The sequence below is a fragment of the Populus trichocarpa genome, chromosome 5, assembly GCF_000002775.5.
Source record: "Populus trichocarpa isolate Nisqually-1 chromosome 5, P.trichocarpa_v4.1, whole genome shotgun sequence".
Taxonomy (NCBI): domain Eukaryota; kingdom Viridiplantae; phylum Streptophyta; class Magnoliopsida; order Malpighiales; family Salicaceae; genus Populus; species Populus trichocarpa.
Window position 1 is genome coordinate 4480507 of NC_037289.2, and position 17404 is coordinate 4497910.

The 17404-nt window shown below is 35.5% G+C and overlaps 3 protein-coding genes across 3 annotated transcripts; 1 reads left to right on the plus strand and 2 right to left on the minus strand.

The window, feature by feature from the left end:
• Window positions 1-637: 637 nt before the first annotated feature.
• Window positions 638-3109, minus strand: LOC112327632 (probable carotenoid cleavage dioxygenase 4, chloroplastic). The gene has a single exon (XM_024601891.2). The coding sequence runs from the start codon at window positions 2916-2918 to the stop codon at window positions 1083-1085; it is 1836 nt and encodes a 611-aa protein (XP_024457659.1). The 5' UTR covers window positions 2919-3109; the 3' UTR covers window positions 638-1082.
• A 1321-nt stretch (window positions 3110-4430) lies between these two features.
• On the minus strand, window positions 4431-11983 carry LOC7479166 (beta-galactosidase 6). Its single transcript, XM_002307020.4, has 18 exons — window positions 11532-11983; window positions 10567-10662; window positions 10342-10454; window positions 9442-9508; window positions 8978-9070; window positions 8730-8873; window positions 8458-8552; window positions 8146-8251; window positions 7705-7789; window positions 7503-7621; window positions 7220-7384; window positions 6886-7067; window positions 6675-6766; window positions 6214-6326; window positions 5650-5760; window positions 5440-5547; window positions 4954-5099; window positions 4431-4691 (listed from the first exon to the last, which is right to left on the minus strand). The coding sequence occupies exons 1-18, from the start codon at window positions 11691-11693 to the stop codon at window positions 4541-4543; spliced, it is 2148 nt and encodes a 715-aa protein (XP_002307056.2). The 5' UTR covers window positions 11694-11983; the 3' UTR covers window positions 4431-4540.
• A 1457-nt stretch (window positions 11984-13440) lies between these two features.
• On the plus strand, window positions 13441-16581 carry LOC7479167 (ankyrin repeat-containing protein At5g02620). Its single transcript, XM_052453203.1, has 3 exons — window positions 13441-14675; window positions 14757-15166; window positions 15642-16581. Exons 1-3 carry the CDS (start codon window positions 14339-14341, stop codon window positions 16518-16520), a joined length of 1626 nt encoding a protein of 541 aa, XP_052309163.1. The 5' UTR covers window positions 13441-14338; the 3' UTR covers window positions 16521-16581.
• The last annotated feature ends 823 nt before the right edge of the window (window positions 16582-17404 follow it).

The window sequence follows — 17404 nt, forward strand, 5'->3', positions numbered from 1 at the left end:
ATTAAAAGAATGATGATAAAATCTAATAAGAAAAAAAATTTGGTAGAATGTGAAATCATAAAAACTCAATTAAAATAAATAGTAATAAAAAGAATGAAGACCAAATCTGACAAATAAAAAAAATTAAAAGATAATGAAATTTAAAAAAAAATTATAATTTTTTCTTAAATATAATAAATAGTGATGATCAAATACAAATAAAAAACACATTAAAATACTACTTTGAAAATCTAAAGGTTTATAAAAAGAAAAAAAAATAAAAAGAAAAAAAATGTTATCTTCACCAAATTAAAGGTCAATAGTCTATAAGTGCCGCCTAAAAAAACGAGTCCGTCAAGATTATTGAAAATAATAACTAATTAATAAATCTTTTGGAAAAACTAATCAATCTGAATAATTAACATTAATAACTAATCTATTGTTCTAATTGACAATATAAGGAGTGTGCGTCCACAAAGATTCACTAATTAATTTTAACTGTGTGTATTTATTTAGTGTTAACTAATTTTTTTAGTTTTAATTGTGTATTTATTTAGGATGTGTGTTTAGTATCATGATATATAATATTTTTTAAAAATATTATTCATTTACAAATACATTAATTTTTTTATTTTTTTAACATAAAAACCATAAAAAATACATTAATTTACTGTTTTTTTTAATGACAAATACTTTTTTAAAATGCATACAAATACAGTTACAAACACAGTACCAAAGGAACTATTATTCCACCACTGGAAGAGAACTAAAGTGGGAAAAAGAAAAGGCCTGGGAAACACAGCCACTCAAATTATTGCTTTCTCGACACTGGCACCACATAATTGCTAGGCTGGCATGTCCCATTTCCAGATTGATATTCAAGCATCACCATCAATTGATCCATCCAAGAAATGTGACAAATAAGGAGGCTCTGGTCGCTTGATTAACATACCCTTCCAAATCACGGTTGCTTTGGATAATACAGTTTAATCCTGAACTGAAGATTGTTTGTAATTTCATCCTCTTCATTGAGTGTTTTTCTGTACTACTGGATCACGTAAAAGTAACTATATACCATGTGTCCGTCTGCTTCTGGTTGTTAGCTAGAGGTTTTTCAGGTCGCTTTCCTTCACAAATAGTCCATGGAAGCCGTAAGGAACCCGCCGAGGTAACTTTACGGCGGCCACAATATCAAGATCGGGTGATCTTGCATCTATCACCAAGAACCTGGACTCTCCTGCCATCTCATCATGAACATATGACACCACGTACCCATCATCTTCCTCTGCCTCTGGATTCTCAGGCTCCCTTGCTACAAAGAAAGGCTCTCCACCATAGCATCTTGGCCCATATATCCTGCTAGCCACCGTGCATTCCTGCCGCTCTCCTTTGGAAACATCCAGCTTCACCACCCCTGATATCTTTGGCATAGGGTCACCTATTGCTGCATACACAAATCTGTTCTTTTTCCCCAAATAAGCTGGGTTAATCACCCCAAAGTCCAGGTTTCTAGCTGAAACTGGGTTTCTGGTAACTATGCCTGTTTTCAAGTCTATTCTCACTTTCTCAACCAAGGCATGGATAAGGTCCATTCGCTCCAGTGTGTGTTCTACTGATAAAATGTTTGGTGCTAACATGACTATGGCATCCTCTTCATCCCATGCGTTGATTGCGTGTATGACGTTGAAACCTGGCACATCGAACCATTTCATCTCAGACTCATCCTTTGCATATCGAGGGATGATTCCAAGCCTAGGTACTTTTGCTGGGTCCGAACCCACAGGTGAGCCTCCTCCAAATATCATTTCCATGGGGTTCATCCCAATCTGTATGTCGGCAAATATAGCGTATTTGCTGCTAATTCCAAAGTCATGGAGGAAAGAAGGTCTCGTCATGGAAAATATGGGAACATCTGGTTGTTTATTTCCATTTCCATCGAAGTGAAAGTATGTTAGAAATGGAGGGACGGGGCCATATCTGAAAGCAAAGGCCTCCCCTGTCTCCAAGTCTGTCTTGGGGTGAGCAGTCATGCTCATCAGCAGCTTCCCATCAAAATCATGACGACCCAGCGTCTCTATGTCTCCATTTGATGTCAAACGCACAGCGTAGGGTAGATCCGACTCGCCAAGTGCGTACAGTCGGTTGCCAAAATAAGCCAAGCTAGTGTTTGCTAGACCAATACCGTTAGCTGGATTGAATTGGCCAGCTAGAATTCGAACAGCAGACAGAGCGCCGCGAGCTGCGGAGGCAGCGAGTCCATTGAATCCAGAGAAGACATTTGGAAGAAGCGGAGCCCCAGCATCACGCTCCAATGTATACTTGTAAGTCTTGACGTAGCGACTGCAAAGAGTGGCTTTCCCTTGGGAGATCCTGATGGAGTGAAGCATGCCATCCCCATCGAATAAGTGGTAAGGTCCTCGAGGGAGGTACTGAGGATTAGGGCCATTGCGGATGTATGCACCATCAAGGCATGATGGTAGAGATCCTTGGATTACCTCGCACTCAGTTGGAGGTAGTTCATCAACTGGAGCAAAGTTATCACTGAGTACGTATCTAGGATCAACTGATGGCCGGAGCGGAGGGTCTATGAAGTTGTTGATGACGTCTTCCAGTACATTGAACATCATAGTGGGCTGGTTTGGCTCTACAACTCGTCTATCATTTGCAGGATATTTCCTTGTTGTTGATGATTTTGTTGCAGCAGGCAAGGCTGTCGTTGATGATGCAGGGCGTGAAGTTCTGCTGGTGGTAGGTCTTGTGATCGAGTTGTGGGTTTTTTCTTCAATCCTAACTGATGATACAATGAGGGGAGGAGGATGACGAGATAGAAATGATGGTGTATTTGTGACAGCAGATTTAGGTATGGCCATTGCCACGGTACCTGTGAGGAGCTTTGAAGCTTGAATTGCAGAGAGGAAAGAGGAAGATGAGGCATCCATTTTGTTGCCTTCAATTCGCAATTAAAGCATTGAAGATAGAGAAGGAAAGCTGAAGAATAAGTGACGTCCAGGGGTCGTGTGGGGTCGGGTTGTATTTATAACTGCCACTGTTTGTTTTGATAGTGAGGCAATATTAATAATTGTATTTCTGTGCTTTTCAAAAAAACAATTTATATATTTTAAATTAATTTCTTTTGATATTTTGATATTATTTTGATTAGTTAATATTAAAATATATTTTTTTAAATAAAAAATATTATTTTAACATATAAAAAAACAATTTAAAAAATAATGATAAAAAGAAGGATTAGTCTCGAGCCGAGACGTAGAGGAGGATACCTGGTACAACAAATAATAATAATAATAATAATAATAATAATAACTAACTCTTCCTTTCTTCTCTGTGGGATACACTCAGCTCCATGGATTCACTTCCTTGGGGTCCAGTAGGAAAAGAATATGTGGCAATGTATGTATGGCCTTCAACATCGATCCTTGCTTGAGTTCAAAATATCTCCGATAAATGTCACGTTAATTTTGGGATTTTCATGACTTCGATTTTGGTTAAAAAATAATAATCGTGTGTTATTAGTTTACAAGTAGGGTTGAGTAAAAAAATAAAAACCAATTAAATTGAGAAAATTAAAAAAATAGCTGAAAAAACTAAATTATAAAAAAAAACCGATTAAAGTTTTTTAAAAACCTACTGGTTTGGTTTTATAAGCCTGAAACAAAAAAAACCGAACCGAATCCAAACCGAAAAAAACCGAGTCAAACCGAAAAAACCGAGTCAAACCAGAACCGGTCAGTTTGAACTGATGTTAGTTCTAAAATAACTAAACCGAACCGAAACCGGTCGGTTTGAACTGATTTTTGTTTTTTTTAACTCCACTAGATTTAATTTAATTTAATTTCTTTTGTGATATGATTAAAAACATGAAAACCAGTTAAAAATTAATTAAATATTAAAAATAAAATTAAACACAAAAATCTATAAAATTCCAACACTAAATAATGGAATTGAGGAAAAAATCAAAAGAAAACATATAAAAAAATCAAAGAAAAGAAATTATGGTGCGGACCTGAGTAGCCCAGCTGTGCTGGCCTAAGGGGAGCGTTGTCTCTCTTCTGTGTAAATCCGAGATTGGATTGAGAGAAAAAGGTTGGGTGGGGGGTGTTTGGCTCTACGATTAGGTTGTACTTAACGAGATTGACAAGATTTTAATATTCCTGTTTGGTATCAAGGTAGAATTATATTTTTAAATTTTTTAGTTTTAAATTAATTATTTTAAATATATTTTTTTATTTTTTTAATGTGTTGAAATTAAAAAAATTAAAAAATATTTTAATATAATTCCCAACAAAAAAATATTTTAAAAATCAATCTTTACCTCGTACCCAAACAATTAATAAAATGAGAAGGCTACATGAGATATTGACCTCAACTTGTTCATGAATTTGGCTTGCAACAACAAAAAAAAAAAAAAAAAAAAAAAAAAACGTAGAAGGAACGAAGAAAAATGGAATGATTATTAGTTATGACTATTTTATAAATAATGATTAACAGCGAAATAAGATCAAACTGTGAGATAATCTAAAAGAAGTCTGTGCACAGCATAGAATTACTGTGGAGGGTGATAACGGGAAGCGTGTTCTTGCAATCCTGTTCTTGAAACAGTGTCTAATGAAATGTGGAGAGGATCCCCTCCAGATTCCTCGAGCAACACCAGCAGGTTCCCTGAACTGTTAAGAAATGCCCGAGGTATATGGTACCTAATATTAACAAGAATAATCAATAGAGTCCTTATATAGAGCCCGATTGTTTTAGCATCCTTTTTATGAGATGATATTAGAAATAAATTTAAAAATATATAAAAAATTATTTTAATGTATTTATAAGTATTAAATAGTTTAAAAAACACAGGTTCATGCATGAACTAGTTTTTTTTGTTTTTTTTGGCCCTTGAGGAAATTTCCTGAAATATATTACTCTTGAAAACAAATTTATTTGGACAGAACATGAAGAGATACTTACAATGTCTGTGAAGGCTGCCCTTTAGAAGTGAGAAAGGAAAGCCAGTAACGTCCAATGCTTTGTCCGTTCACCCATGCTTCTCCTTTCCCCATCGTGCTTAGGTTTAAAACTACTGGGTCGTTACCCGTTGGAGCATCAAATTCAATCTACAAAATCATCATTTTATGCGAATAAATAGTTGATGAAATGAATCGAATTTGAACTAGAAAAAATATTAATCAGACTTAAAAAAAAGTAATTTTAGCGAACATGACTTGATAAGTTGACTCATGACCTGATTGATCTAGCCAGATCCCATTCATTCTTGGTTGGATCAATATTAATATATTTTTTTAAAGAATGAAACGGCATAGTTTTGATAAAAATAGCTGGCTAATGAAATGAATTTTTTTCGAGTCAAACCCAACTCGACCCGGCAAAAATGCTACCCGCAACCTATCATTAGGGGCTTTGCTTAGCATTTTGATGGAAAATTCATTAATATACCTTAAACCAAGAAAGTGGTTGATCCGTAGCTGAAACAACTTCACTCCATTCAATGTTGTCCAAATGTTCTCTCATGTAGATGTTCAAGCTCTCTCCAGATAGCCCTGCCTGTGTATTATTCAACGCTGATATGTCATTCGCATGCTTGTTTATTCAGGTGAACTGGCTTGTTATGCTGTAAGAATAAGCATCAAACAGACAAATAAATACCTGATATCCCCATTCATAATTATTGGTAAAATTATAGATCTCTTGTTGAGCACATCTAATTTCCACTCTCGTTAAGCCTGCATATCTTCTCTCCAGGAAAGCTCCTGAATCCTTCAGAGAAGCGTGAAAAACAAAATTTTGAGCAATGTATAATCAATGGAATCCTTATAAAGAAAAAATATCCTCACAGGATTGTGCCAACTGATACAAGTGGCCCTGTTTTCCATCTTGATGGTTTGGAATAATAGTGCTGAATCAAGAACTTTGTAGCCACAGATGGATCCATGGGAAGCCAGAGCCCAGAGGGCCTAGCCTCCAAAGATGGAGAAATGTCATGAACTTTTTTTTTTCAGGAAATTTAATATATATCTGCCCACTAAAATGCAGAATTTGCTTTTGCTCCAAGAGAGCTTATGAGAGATATTTAGGCAGCCTTCATCTCTATTTAGCTCTCCCAAAACTAGATCCTAGATCAACTCTTTTCCAAAGCATTGGCCGTTGAAGTATGATTTTCATAATGAAAAAAGAAAAAAAAAAGAACTCGAAGATGTTTCAAAATATTACTTGTAATCCAACCATAGTGCTGAGTATAGAAATGGTGTTCATCTGATCATTTAAGACTATCGGCGCTTCCATGGTAAAGGGACCCTTGGCATCCTTACTTCCATGTGCAGATCCTGAGAGGAAGATTATAACATAGCGAGTGAGTAGACTTACAACATGTTATTGTTTCTTAAAATCAAATCCTTCCACTATTTTTTGCTAAGATTTCATATACCACTTCACAGTGCCTGGGGATCTCAATCAGTTTTCTTAAAGTTCAGACCTGAGTCACTAAAACTCAGGGGTAAATGATAATTCACTTCAGTTTTTTTAGTGATGAACAGTAACTAAAAAAATGATGGAAATATATGATTCCAACTAGCAAATAGTGTCAATGTCTTAGAAGCCAATATTCAATGGGTTAATTCTAGCTTCTTAAGTGAATTTTTACTGAGACGACAAAAAGATTCAAAAAAAGCAACCTGCATATTTGTTGTTGACAAAAGCAGATGCAACATGCGCGAGAGACTCCACATGAAGTATAGGTTCAGTGCAAGATGAATTTGGTAGGAAGCTGTTACAGACCAAAACACATTTCAAGGCTCTCAACAACTGAAAGTCAAAAAAACCAGGAAAAAAGTATGGGGAATAGATATTGTAAAGCCATGTTATGAGGAAGAATAATCAAGGTACCTGAAAGTATACCAAAGATAATCTGATTTATCTTTGGTTGTATTCATGTGCTCCAACAGGGTATCTGATTTAAGGTTAGTATCTGCGAAGTTAGGGATAACATCTGTATATGCTTCCCACCTATCAGCATCATCAAACAATTGACTTGATGTCCTGGTTATCTCATTACCCTTTGCATTTACCTGTCATGATACATGTAAAGAACAAAGATAATCATCCATGCTGCAGGAAAAGAGAGAATTTTTTTTTTTTTTGATGTAAGACATAAATTAGTCCATGAGACTTGGAAGTCCAACGAGAGAAATGAAAGAATAATGGTTGTTGACTTGTGTACCTTTGCGGTGTTGAAGATTATATTTTCACAGTCAGGTAGAACACTAATCGACTTTGGAAGCAGCTCAAAGGTTATATTTCGAAATTCAACAGTTGCATTATTTTTCTGGTCATTGTTAACAAGAAATGCAGCACAGCCTGCTCCTTCTTCTTCGAAAATATAGGCCTGAATTGAAATAACTAGAAAATGTTGACCGCATGCTTTCATTTTATGTATAGATTAATAAAGAGAAAGCAATTGAACCAGCTTACAGTACATAAGATTGAGTAGTATTGGAAATCACCTGTTGAAGTTGGCCCAAGGAGAAATTAGACTGCACTCCCTCAAGTATTGTTGAAGAGCAAGACTTGATTGCAGCATGCAGCTCCTTGAGATGACCCCATTTGGGTTGTCTAATTAAACCTGGATTCATAAAAAAAATGGTGAATCAATATCACATCTGTGAAAAAATGTTACATAAAGGAGTAAGGAGATGTTTACCATACCATATTCATCAAGTGGTGCCTGATCGTAATAACTTGTTATGACATATGCCGACGCAGTTCTTCCAAAATTTGTTCCACCATGGAACTGGATTACAAGCACAATGTGATGCATAAATAAACAAGTGTATACAGAGAGAAGGGATCTATTCATTTTACAGTTCACAAAAGTTCCTCATTGTTTCCTAACAGACCATTAGATTAAATCTGCCATTAAGTGTGCCTTGCAAGCTAAATTTCAGGTGCTCAAATGTTGATAAGATTCCATTCTTATCAATGCCAATTTCATTCATTGTTCATTAAACAAGTATCCAAATCATCTGTGGGAAACAAGCTACCCTGTTATCTCTCAATTTACAGAAAACTCAGGAAAGCCGATCAAACGTGATTCTATAGAGAAAAGCATTGGCAGATACAGCACAAAGGAGGTTTCAACAGTCATACCATGTAGTAATTTATATAGCTTCCATTTTTTGCAATAAAAAGGGTTACATGGAAGGCAATGTCTTCAGCAGACCGTATATACGGTTCTCCACCGTATACTTGATAGCTTCATGAAGAAGAGAAAATAATTAAAAATGCTCTCATTAATAGTTCACATTTGAAAATTCTCTTGCAATTAAAAGTTCACTTTATATTGACAGTTTGACTCTACTTGTTCTTCCCAATCAAATTAAACATGAATCAGGATACAATAATATTGCTTCACCCATTCACATTTTAATTACAGAAACTCTGGATCAAAACAAAACTTACAATGATGTCCAATTCTCTGTCCAAAGTGACGGCTTTGTTGGCGAATTAGGTCCTCCAAAAGTTTCTCCACATCTCATTCCATTGCATGTGTTTATCTGCAAATTTGAATTTGACGAAGAACTACAAGGTTAGGAGGCCAATGTTACAATAAGGAATTTCATTTGCAGCTGACATTACTTAGCTATGCTAATTATCAGTTTCACCATGTGGTTAACCCTCCATTACACGTCAAAGCAACAAAACTAATTAAGAAATTTCAGCTTTATATATACCACTGGGTCAGGAGCATCAGTTTGCTTGCACATCACCCATGGCACACCAGTCTGGAGCTCAACTGCCATTTTTGCTGCCCAGATGACGTACGGGGGTCCTTTGTCACGAAAAGCTGCTTCAACATTTTGATATTCATTCTCAATCTATGATATCATACAAGTTTCAGATTCAGTTATATACCATATAAATTAAAAACAAAAGATATCATAATTTATGTTCATGATGATATCAAGTCTGTCTCTTTTACCTGTGATAGTATTATTGGACCTCCTTGCGAAGCATATAAACCCTCTGACTTCATCATGTTCACTATTTTTGTGGTAAAATTTTGCATGTAAAACTACAAAAATACATGATACAATTCATGAGATCACTTAAAGAAATCACTGTAAGTACTTGTAAATAAAATAAATGTCATTTTTTTTAAGTACATGAATCCATATTTGAACATGAATCTCTCAAGTAGAAAGGGAAACAAAAGCAATGAGGTCAACATCTGATCCCATGTATGGATTCTCATGGACTTTTAATTTCATTGAGGCATATATCAAAAGTCATGATTGGTAAAATACATAGAATATATATATCTACCAGAAAACACCTGAAAATGTCAGTAAATGAGACAGACAAATAGCACCTACGCACAGCAGTTTCACAGAATTTATGTATTCATTGCTCAACAAACGCATCGAGAGAGAGAAGCTTTATCACCTTGAAAGGCTCATTATCTGATCGATAAACAATGTCGGGGACATCATGCAACCAAAATGGGAACCCCCTGCAATTACATATGCAACAACTATTAGATTAGCATCAAGCCAGTTCTTCCTCATGAACAGGAAATACTGAAAAAAGAAGGACTGCAATGTATTCACAAAACTATTAGATTAGCATTTTTTTAAAGCCCGCGCACACAAACAATCATCATTCACATAATCTATCAAGACTTGCAAATTTCCAGTTTTTCTCACATTGTTCTTGTTTTCATTTTCTATGCAACCGAACAGAAACTTGAACAAAACCCATAATTCAAAACATTCTCCAAGGCAAGATTTTAACATAATCTCAAGAAAAGAAAGAAAAAAACTGCCTCAGTCCAGTATCCAAAAACAGGATGTGGAGACAACGTGAGGAAGAATAGTATACAAGAACAAGAAAAAAGAGGAAATGCATGAAATATAATTACTTGGGTTTAAAAAATCAGTAAAGCTTGGGAATGCAATTCCTCGTAGAAACATAATCTATCCAGAAAGGAAGGTCTTATAAGCTATTCATTTTGGGGCAGAGAGTGAGAGTTGAGCGTCAGCATGGAAGGCCAATAGGGATGAAGTTGGATGGAGATTTTAATTCACTTTTGTCTCTTCCAGCGTGATATTTTTAAAAATATTTTTTAATTTTTAATATCACCACATTAAAATCATAAAAAAATACAATAATTTAATTATCTTTTTAATAAAAAAAAACATTTTAAAAAACAGAGCCAACACTCCCTTAATTTGGTCACGTCCTAAATGTGCGCGCTTGTGTGTGTATATATATATATATAATATGGTAAAAGTGTAAATAGATTATCAATTAATGGTAAAAGTGTAAAAAAGATGATGTACATACCCATAAGTCCATTCACTCTCGATGAAAGGTCCAATCCTGAGGCAGACGTAGAGACCTTGTGCTTGGATTTCCTTTATGAACCTCACCAAGTCATTTCTTCCACTGAAATCATACTGTGTGTGACACAACATTTAGGGAGAAAACATTATTATAAAAATATATTTCACATATCATAATCCTAAAACATTACATATAATATATGATACGGTGAATTTAATTACTGACCTCTCCAGGTCTTGGCTCATGCAGATTCCAAAACACATAAGTTTGAATCACATCGACCCCTCCTTCTCTAGCTTTTGCTACCAAAGATGGCCACATCTGCAAGGATTTTAACAGGGGAAATCAACATCTTATACGTCAACTGGGCACCGCACGCGTTTTTCTTGCTCAAGAACATCATTCGACTTGTAAATATTCGCGTTTATTTATCAAGCAATAATGGGTATTAATTAGCTAAATAAAACAAGTGAAAACCACCGGCTAGTGGGTGGTTTGGTCAGCAGAAGGGTGAATGCGCCGCACGCACTCTGTTATTGAACAGCTTCATATAACTACAAGGAAATATCTGCTGGCATTAATTTTCCATGCCCGTGATGTAACAGACACTATCAGTAATAGTGAAGCTGTCATCCTCCTCCTTCGTGATGCACTCCTTGACAGAGAAAAGACAAGATGCGTGTTTTTTGTGTTGAAAAGAGAGAGGAATTCATGCATATAATGTTCATTCATTCTGCAACTAATATTCAACAGGCCGGTGATGAGACCTCACCTAACTTGTGAATGAGAATCTCATGATCCTTACTGGAAGGGGGAAAAACTAGCTACTGTTATTTTCAACCTTCTTCTTCTTAACTATTTTTTATTGGACACAGCTTGCAAATATATATATTGGGGTGTCCAAAAGTCCATGCCGTGACTGGATGACATCGTCGGACAGGCTGAGCTTTAAGCAACATATAGTTTTCTGATATATGCCTTTTTTTTCCACTTCTAACTTCTAAGCAAACGGTAGAACTTAAGAGTATACGAAGATAGCTGAAGTCTGGGAGCAATTCCCTCTAAGAAACGCATGCATGCTTGCAAGGTGATGTACTCGAAGAACTGGGTGGAATGCATGAAATGAAAGTATACCTGAAAGGCTAAGCAAATGCAGAGTAGCTGTTTGTAATGAAATGTGCTTGGTTTACCTCTGGAGTGCTGCGAGGATAGTGAATTGAACCCGAAAACAGGATTTTCCTTTGTCCATCAATGATAAGAGATCTTCCATCATATGTGACATCTCCTCCTCTAACAACAATATCTCTGATTACCGCCACGGTCAAGACAACCCAGCTTAACCACCACCCCATTAATCACAGCAAGCTTCCTTCTCTCCTCGAAAGTAAACACCCCTCTGCGGCCAGCAACTGGTTTTATATTTCTGAGAGCTAATTGCTTGATGATGGGTCGGTGAACTGGGCTCATATCCTGCAAGAGGGCTAGTGTGCTGTACTTGCCTATATATAGTTCTTGAAAATATTAAATGTGACACAACAATAAGAGCATGAATAATGGTGGCGTCTTACTTTAAGCTTGGGCTGCACATGTAGGGCATAATGGTAATTGAAAACTTTCCAGAGAAGATGTGAACGATTTGGTTTGAGTTGAATGTTCATGTGGATGCTGCTGTAGAAGAGAAAAGCCATTGTTGTCTTTAACGTCACGGTGGCGTGATTGCGGGTTTAAGATTCCTTAAGCGTGGAAACGAAGAGCAGAGGACAGGATGTGGTTTAAAATCATTCTAGTCCCTCTATTTTCTCTGTTTGATGATATAGACCCCTTTACTTAAAGTGGCTCTAATTGGTTCCTCTACCATTATAATTCGGGGAGATTTCACACCCTTCCCATCTCCATGCTAAATTATCAAATGAGTGAAATGTAGAAGATATGATGAAAACAAATAAAAAACTTACTTCTAAATTAACTAAAATCAAATACAATAATGATAGGGAGAATGGGTTCAACATTGTTATAAAATCGACATGGTACATATTAGGATGTCAATGTCCACAAGTTCTTTGATACAAAAGACAATAACTCAACATATTGACATATATTTTGATATAGTAGTTTGAAAAATTTCTTTTAAAATTGATGATACGATAATAAAAATAGATACTCGTAAAATTGAGTATAAATAAATATCAAAATATTTGTTTGAAATTGCGATAACCTCATAGAAAGTAAATCGGAACAAATTATAAAGACCAATTCAAAATCAATAAAATATTAAAATATAAAACAAAAAAAAAACCCAAAAAGAATCCCGTTGAAAGAAAAAAAAAATTAGAAAGTAGATTTTACCAGTCATATGAGTTTCTTTTAGATTGTTGAGTTGATTGAGTTATATCTAGTTAATTTTCACATGAAATAAAATATTTTCTATAAAAATACATTAGTAAGGTTTATTTTATTTATTTTATTTTCAAAATTTGGTTCGACCCGTAGTAAATGCTGAGCAATATTCTAGTTTTTGAGCAAGAATAAATGAATCGGACCATGTTAAGAGAAGAAAACAAAAAACAAGGTTTTGAAGAATGAATTAAGAGAATGATAATAAAAAAAAGAATAAGAAACTTTCAATTCCCCGATTCAAGCATAGATAGGGTTGGATCTACATTAAATATTTTTCTAAAAGATGTCATGCCTATAATATAAATGCAAGAGTACAAATCTACCCGGCTTGTCGCTTGCCTTCCTTGTCTTCCTCGGATTGTTGCTTGCTCTCCTTGTCTCTACCCGGAGAACTAAAAAGAAGATCCAAGAGAAAAACCAAAAGCGCCCCATGTGAACATGAAAGACGCAAGGGGATCATCATGATGTCCTTTCTTTGTTCTTAAGATTTTAGGTACACTCTTAATCTAATAAATTCAAATAAATAATATCTGATATCTCTCTACAAACATCAAACCTATGTTCAAGAGTAAAAACAAAAAAAACAAAAAACAAGTTTTTTTAAAACATATAAGTATTTCTGGTTAAAATAATAAAAGCTATCATGATTTTAGCCTCAAATTAACATGAGTGGATCTCAGGTATAATTTGGTCCCACTACCTTTTATTTTATAAGCCAATTCCAATTATTTGAAATTTAAAACCTAGACACTGGTAAAAGTAATTTTTTTCTGGCATGACAGAAATATTCATTGAAGACAACCTGCATATTTGTTTCATGAATGATGAGTATTCATGAATTATGGGCAGTGGCGTGGCCTCCTGACAATTTAGCAAAGAGGGTCGATACAAAAAAAAGTTACAGTTGATCCTTGCAGTCAATTCAATTGCTACTGTACAACATCACCTGCCTCAACACCACACTAGCTAACAGTACTGTTCTATGTCTATGTAAAAGTTTCTGGTTATTTTTTTTTAAATTTCTCTATGCAATCTTTGTGAACTTCTCTAGTTTGATGCATTAGATTCTAGTTTGGATACTTTTTTGCTGTTCATTTCTTTAAATTTCTTCTTTGCTATATATAGATAGATACATTACAACCTTACAGATATTTTTTATTGTTTCTCTAGAAAAAGCTCTTAAGGTTTGTATATTTTTTTAGCTATTGACAGAGAAGCGAAAAAGAAGCTCCTTCCTTCAAACCAAAGTAAACATAGTATCATGATTTTCCTCTTCATTCTTTCCTTTCTTGAATAATTTCCTTTCTGTAATGGAAAAAAACATATAACAATTTTGTTTGAGGGCTTTTTTCTCTTTCTATATTCTATATATGTTGTTTGTTGACATGCTAGTAATTTTGGATGCAAGAGGGAGGAGAATAAGGAAGTAATTTTGGATGACAAAGAATATCATGATCTGGGTGGTTGCTATAAGGAAATAATGAGTCTTGATGATAAAAGATGCAAATTTTGATCTGGGTTTTTGCTGAAAAGAAGAAAAAAAAGACAAGAATTGAAGTTGAAATTAGAAGGGATTTTTTCTTTTTGATTAGTGGATCCAATGGAGTCACCAAATGGGCAGCCTAGTCCAATGCCCAGGAAAAAGATGACCAAACAGTTAACAGGAAAAAAAGACGACACGCCATTACATTCTGCAGCTAGAGCAGGAAATTTAGGTGCTGTAATGGAGATCCTAACTGGTACCGGAGAAGAAGAATTGAAGGAATTGTTAGAGAAGCAAAACCAATCAGGAGAAACTGCCCTTTATGTTGCTTCAGAATACGGTTATGTTGATGTGGTCAGAGAGATGATAAAGTACTATGATCTTGCTGATGCTGGTATCAAAGCAAGAAATGGATTTGATGCATTCCACGTTGCTGCCAAGCAAGGGGATATGGGTATGGCTTAAATCTTAGAATTTTCCTTCTGCTCGTTTTCTTCAGGAAAAGATGTTTGAGTTTGAGTTTGTATTTTCACAGAGATATTGAGACTCCTAATGGAGGCCCATCCGGAATTGTCTATGACCGTTGATTTATCAAACACCACAGCTCTGCACACGGCTGCCACAAAAGGGCATATAGAGATTGTGAATCTCTTATTAGACGCAGGGAGTAGCCTAGCAACCATTGCTAAAAGCAATGGAAAAACTGCCTTGCATTCTGCAGCTAGAAATGGACATGTAGAGGTTGTGAGAGCACTCCTAACAATGGAGCCTGGGATGGCAACAAGGACAGATAAAAAGGGGCAGACGGCATTTCACATGGCAGCGAAGGGACAAAATATTGAGATAGTGGAGGAGTTGATTGTTGCACAACCTTCATCTATAAACATGGTTGATACTAAGGGCAACACGGCCTTACATATAGCAACCAGGAAAGGCAGAATTCAGGTAAATTTCTCCTTCTTTCCTACATTTCTAAAGTATCATCTGAGATATGGCATAGCACTTAAGTTTTTCCATTAGCAGCTCATTTGCCTAATTAATATTTGATCAAATCCTCTCAATATTTTGTAGTGAATTGCCTTGTTAATCGAGGAGAAAGTTACTTGATTTCGAGTTACTACTTCTTACATTGGTTTTCAAGTAACACTACAGGTGATCCTTACATAAAATCCTGAAATGTCTAACAACTCGGTTGTATTTGACTCAACTTACGGGAAATATAATGCTTGTAAAGGTGATTTAGTTGAATTTTGGACTTTTAATAACATCAATTGGCATACCCTATTGGATACATTACAAGACATACATGAGACTTTGCTTTTGCTACAAAATGCTTCAGGACTTGAAACTGTAATCGTCCCACTGACGACGAGAGGGGAAATTTGACATAATTAATAATAATGCTGTATTTCTTGTGCAGATTGTTAGGTTGCTACTTGGACATAGTGGAACCGACTTGAAGGCTGTGAATAGGACAAATGAAACAGCACTTGACACTGCTGAGAAAACAGGGCATTCAGAAATTGCAGCCATCTTGCAAGAACATGGGGTTCAAAGTGCCAAAACAATGCAGCCGCAGGAAAAGAATCCAGCACGAGAGCTGAAACAGACAGTAAGCGACATAAAACACGAAGTCTACTACCAACTAGAACACACACGTCAAACTAGAAAGCGTGTGCAAGGCATCGCTAAACGTCTTAACAAAATGCATGCTGAAGGTCTTAACAATGCCATCAACTCCACAACTGTTGTTGCCGTTCTTATTGCCACAGTTGCCTTCGCAGCCATATTCACCGTTCCCGGCGAATACGTAGATGACCCTGAAGAAATCCCCCCTGGACAGTCTCTAGGGGAAGCCAATATCGCACCGCAAGCTCCCTTTATCATCTTCTTTATCTTTGATTCCATCGCCCTCTTCATTTCCCTAGCTGTTGTGGTGGTGCAAACATCAGTTGTAGTCATTGAGAGCAAGGCAAAGAAGCAAATGATGGCGATCATAAACAAATTGATGTGGATAGCCTGTGCACTTATATCAGTTGCGTTCTTAGCACTATCTTTTATTGTTGTTGGCGAGCGAGAGAAATGGCTGGCAATTGGCGTGACAATCATAGGAGCAACTATAATGGTGACAACGCTGGGAACAATGTGTTACTGGGTTGTAAAACATCGGATTGAGGCCTCAAACATGAGGAGTATACGAAGATCATCACTTGGGAGCAGGTCACGCTCGTTTTCAGTTTCTGTGGTGTCCGATGCTGAGATCCTCAACAATGACTATAAGAAAATGTATGCTATTTAAATTTCTCAAGACATTTTATAGTTTTATCCTTCTATAAATCGATCTTTTCAATGTTTACGTCTCTCTCATTAACATATTACTTACTACAGATTCTTCTAATTCCCACTGACATGCTAGAATGGAATGAGAAAAAGAAATAGAGGAGCTTGGAGGCCATTTCTTCTTCTTCTTAGTAGAATTTTCAAAATCCAAATTATTTCAATTTCGAAATTCAAATTATTTCAAAAATATATGCAAGCCAGATGAAAGCATTTAATATTTTAGTTAAGATATTAGCCATACTGTCAAAAAAATTAACATAAATTCAAATTATCTTGTAGACATGAAATACATCATATTAACGATCAAAATCCACTTGTTTCAAAGCATACAAAACAAAATCAAACAAATCAATTAATTCATAATTCTTTCATCCAGATTTGATTTCTTTCAAAACATTAGATTATGAGTACCCTGTATATATAAAATATAATAACGAGCTTCCATCGTCATCACGGACACACACACATATAAAACTCGATTTAATTTAATAAATTATAAAATTTTATTTTAAATTGATATGTTTTAATGAAATCATATTGTATTGTTTTAGTAGATTAACCAAGTTAATCCACAATCTAAAGCTTGGATTAGATCGGATAATGGCTTCAACCGGACATTTTAATAATTTTAAATACATAATCATTTAGTAGGTAATCCAGTGGTAAGAGTTTGAGACTAAAAGGTTTATTTCTCCTGTAGTTTCAGGTTTGAATCTTGTGGTTGTTAATATAATGATCACTGGAGGTTTATATAGTCGTTAACTTCAGAGCCTGTGAGATTAGTTGAGGTACACATAAGCTGACCCGAACACCTACTTAATAACAAAAAAATTCAGACACATT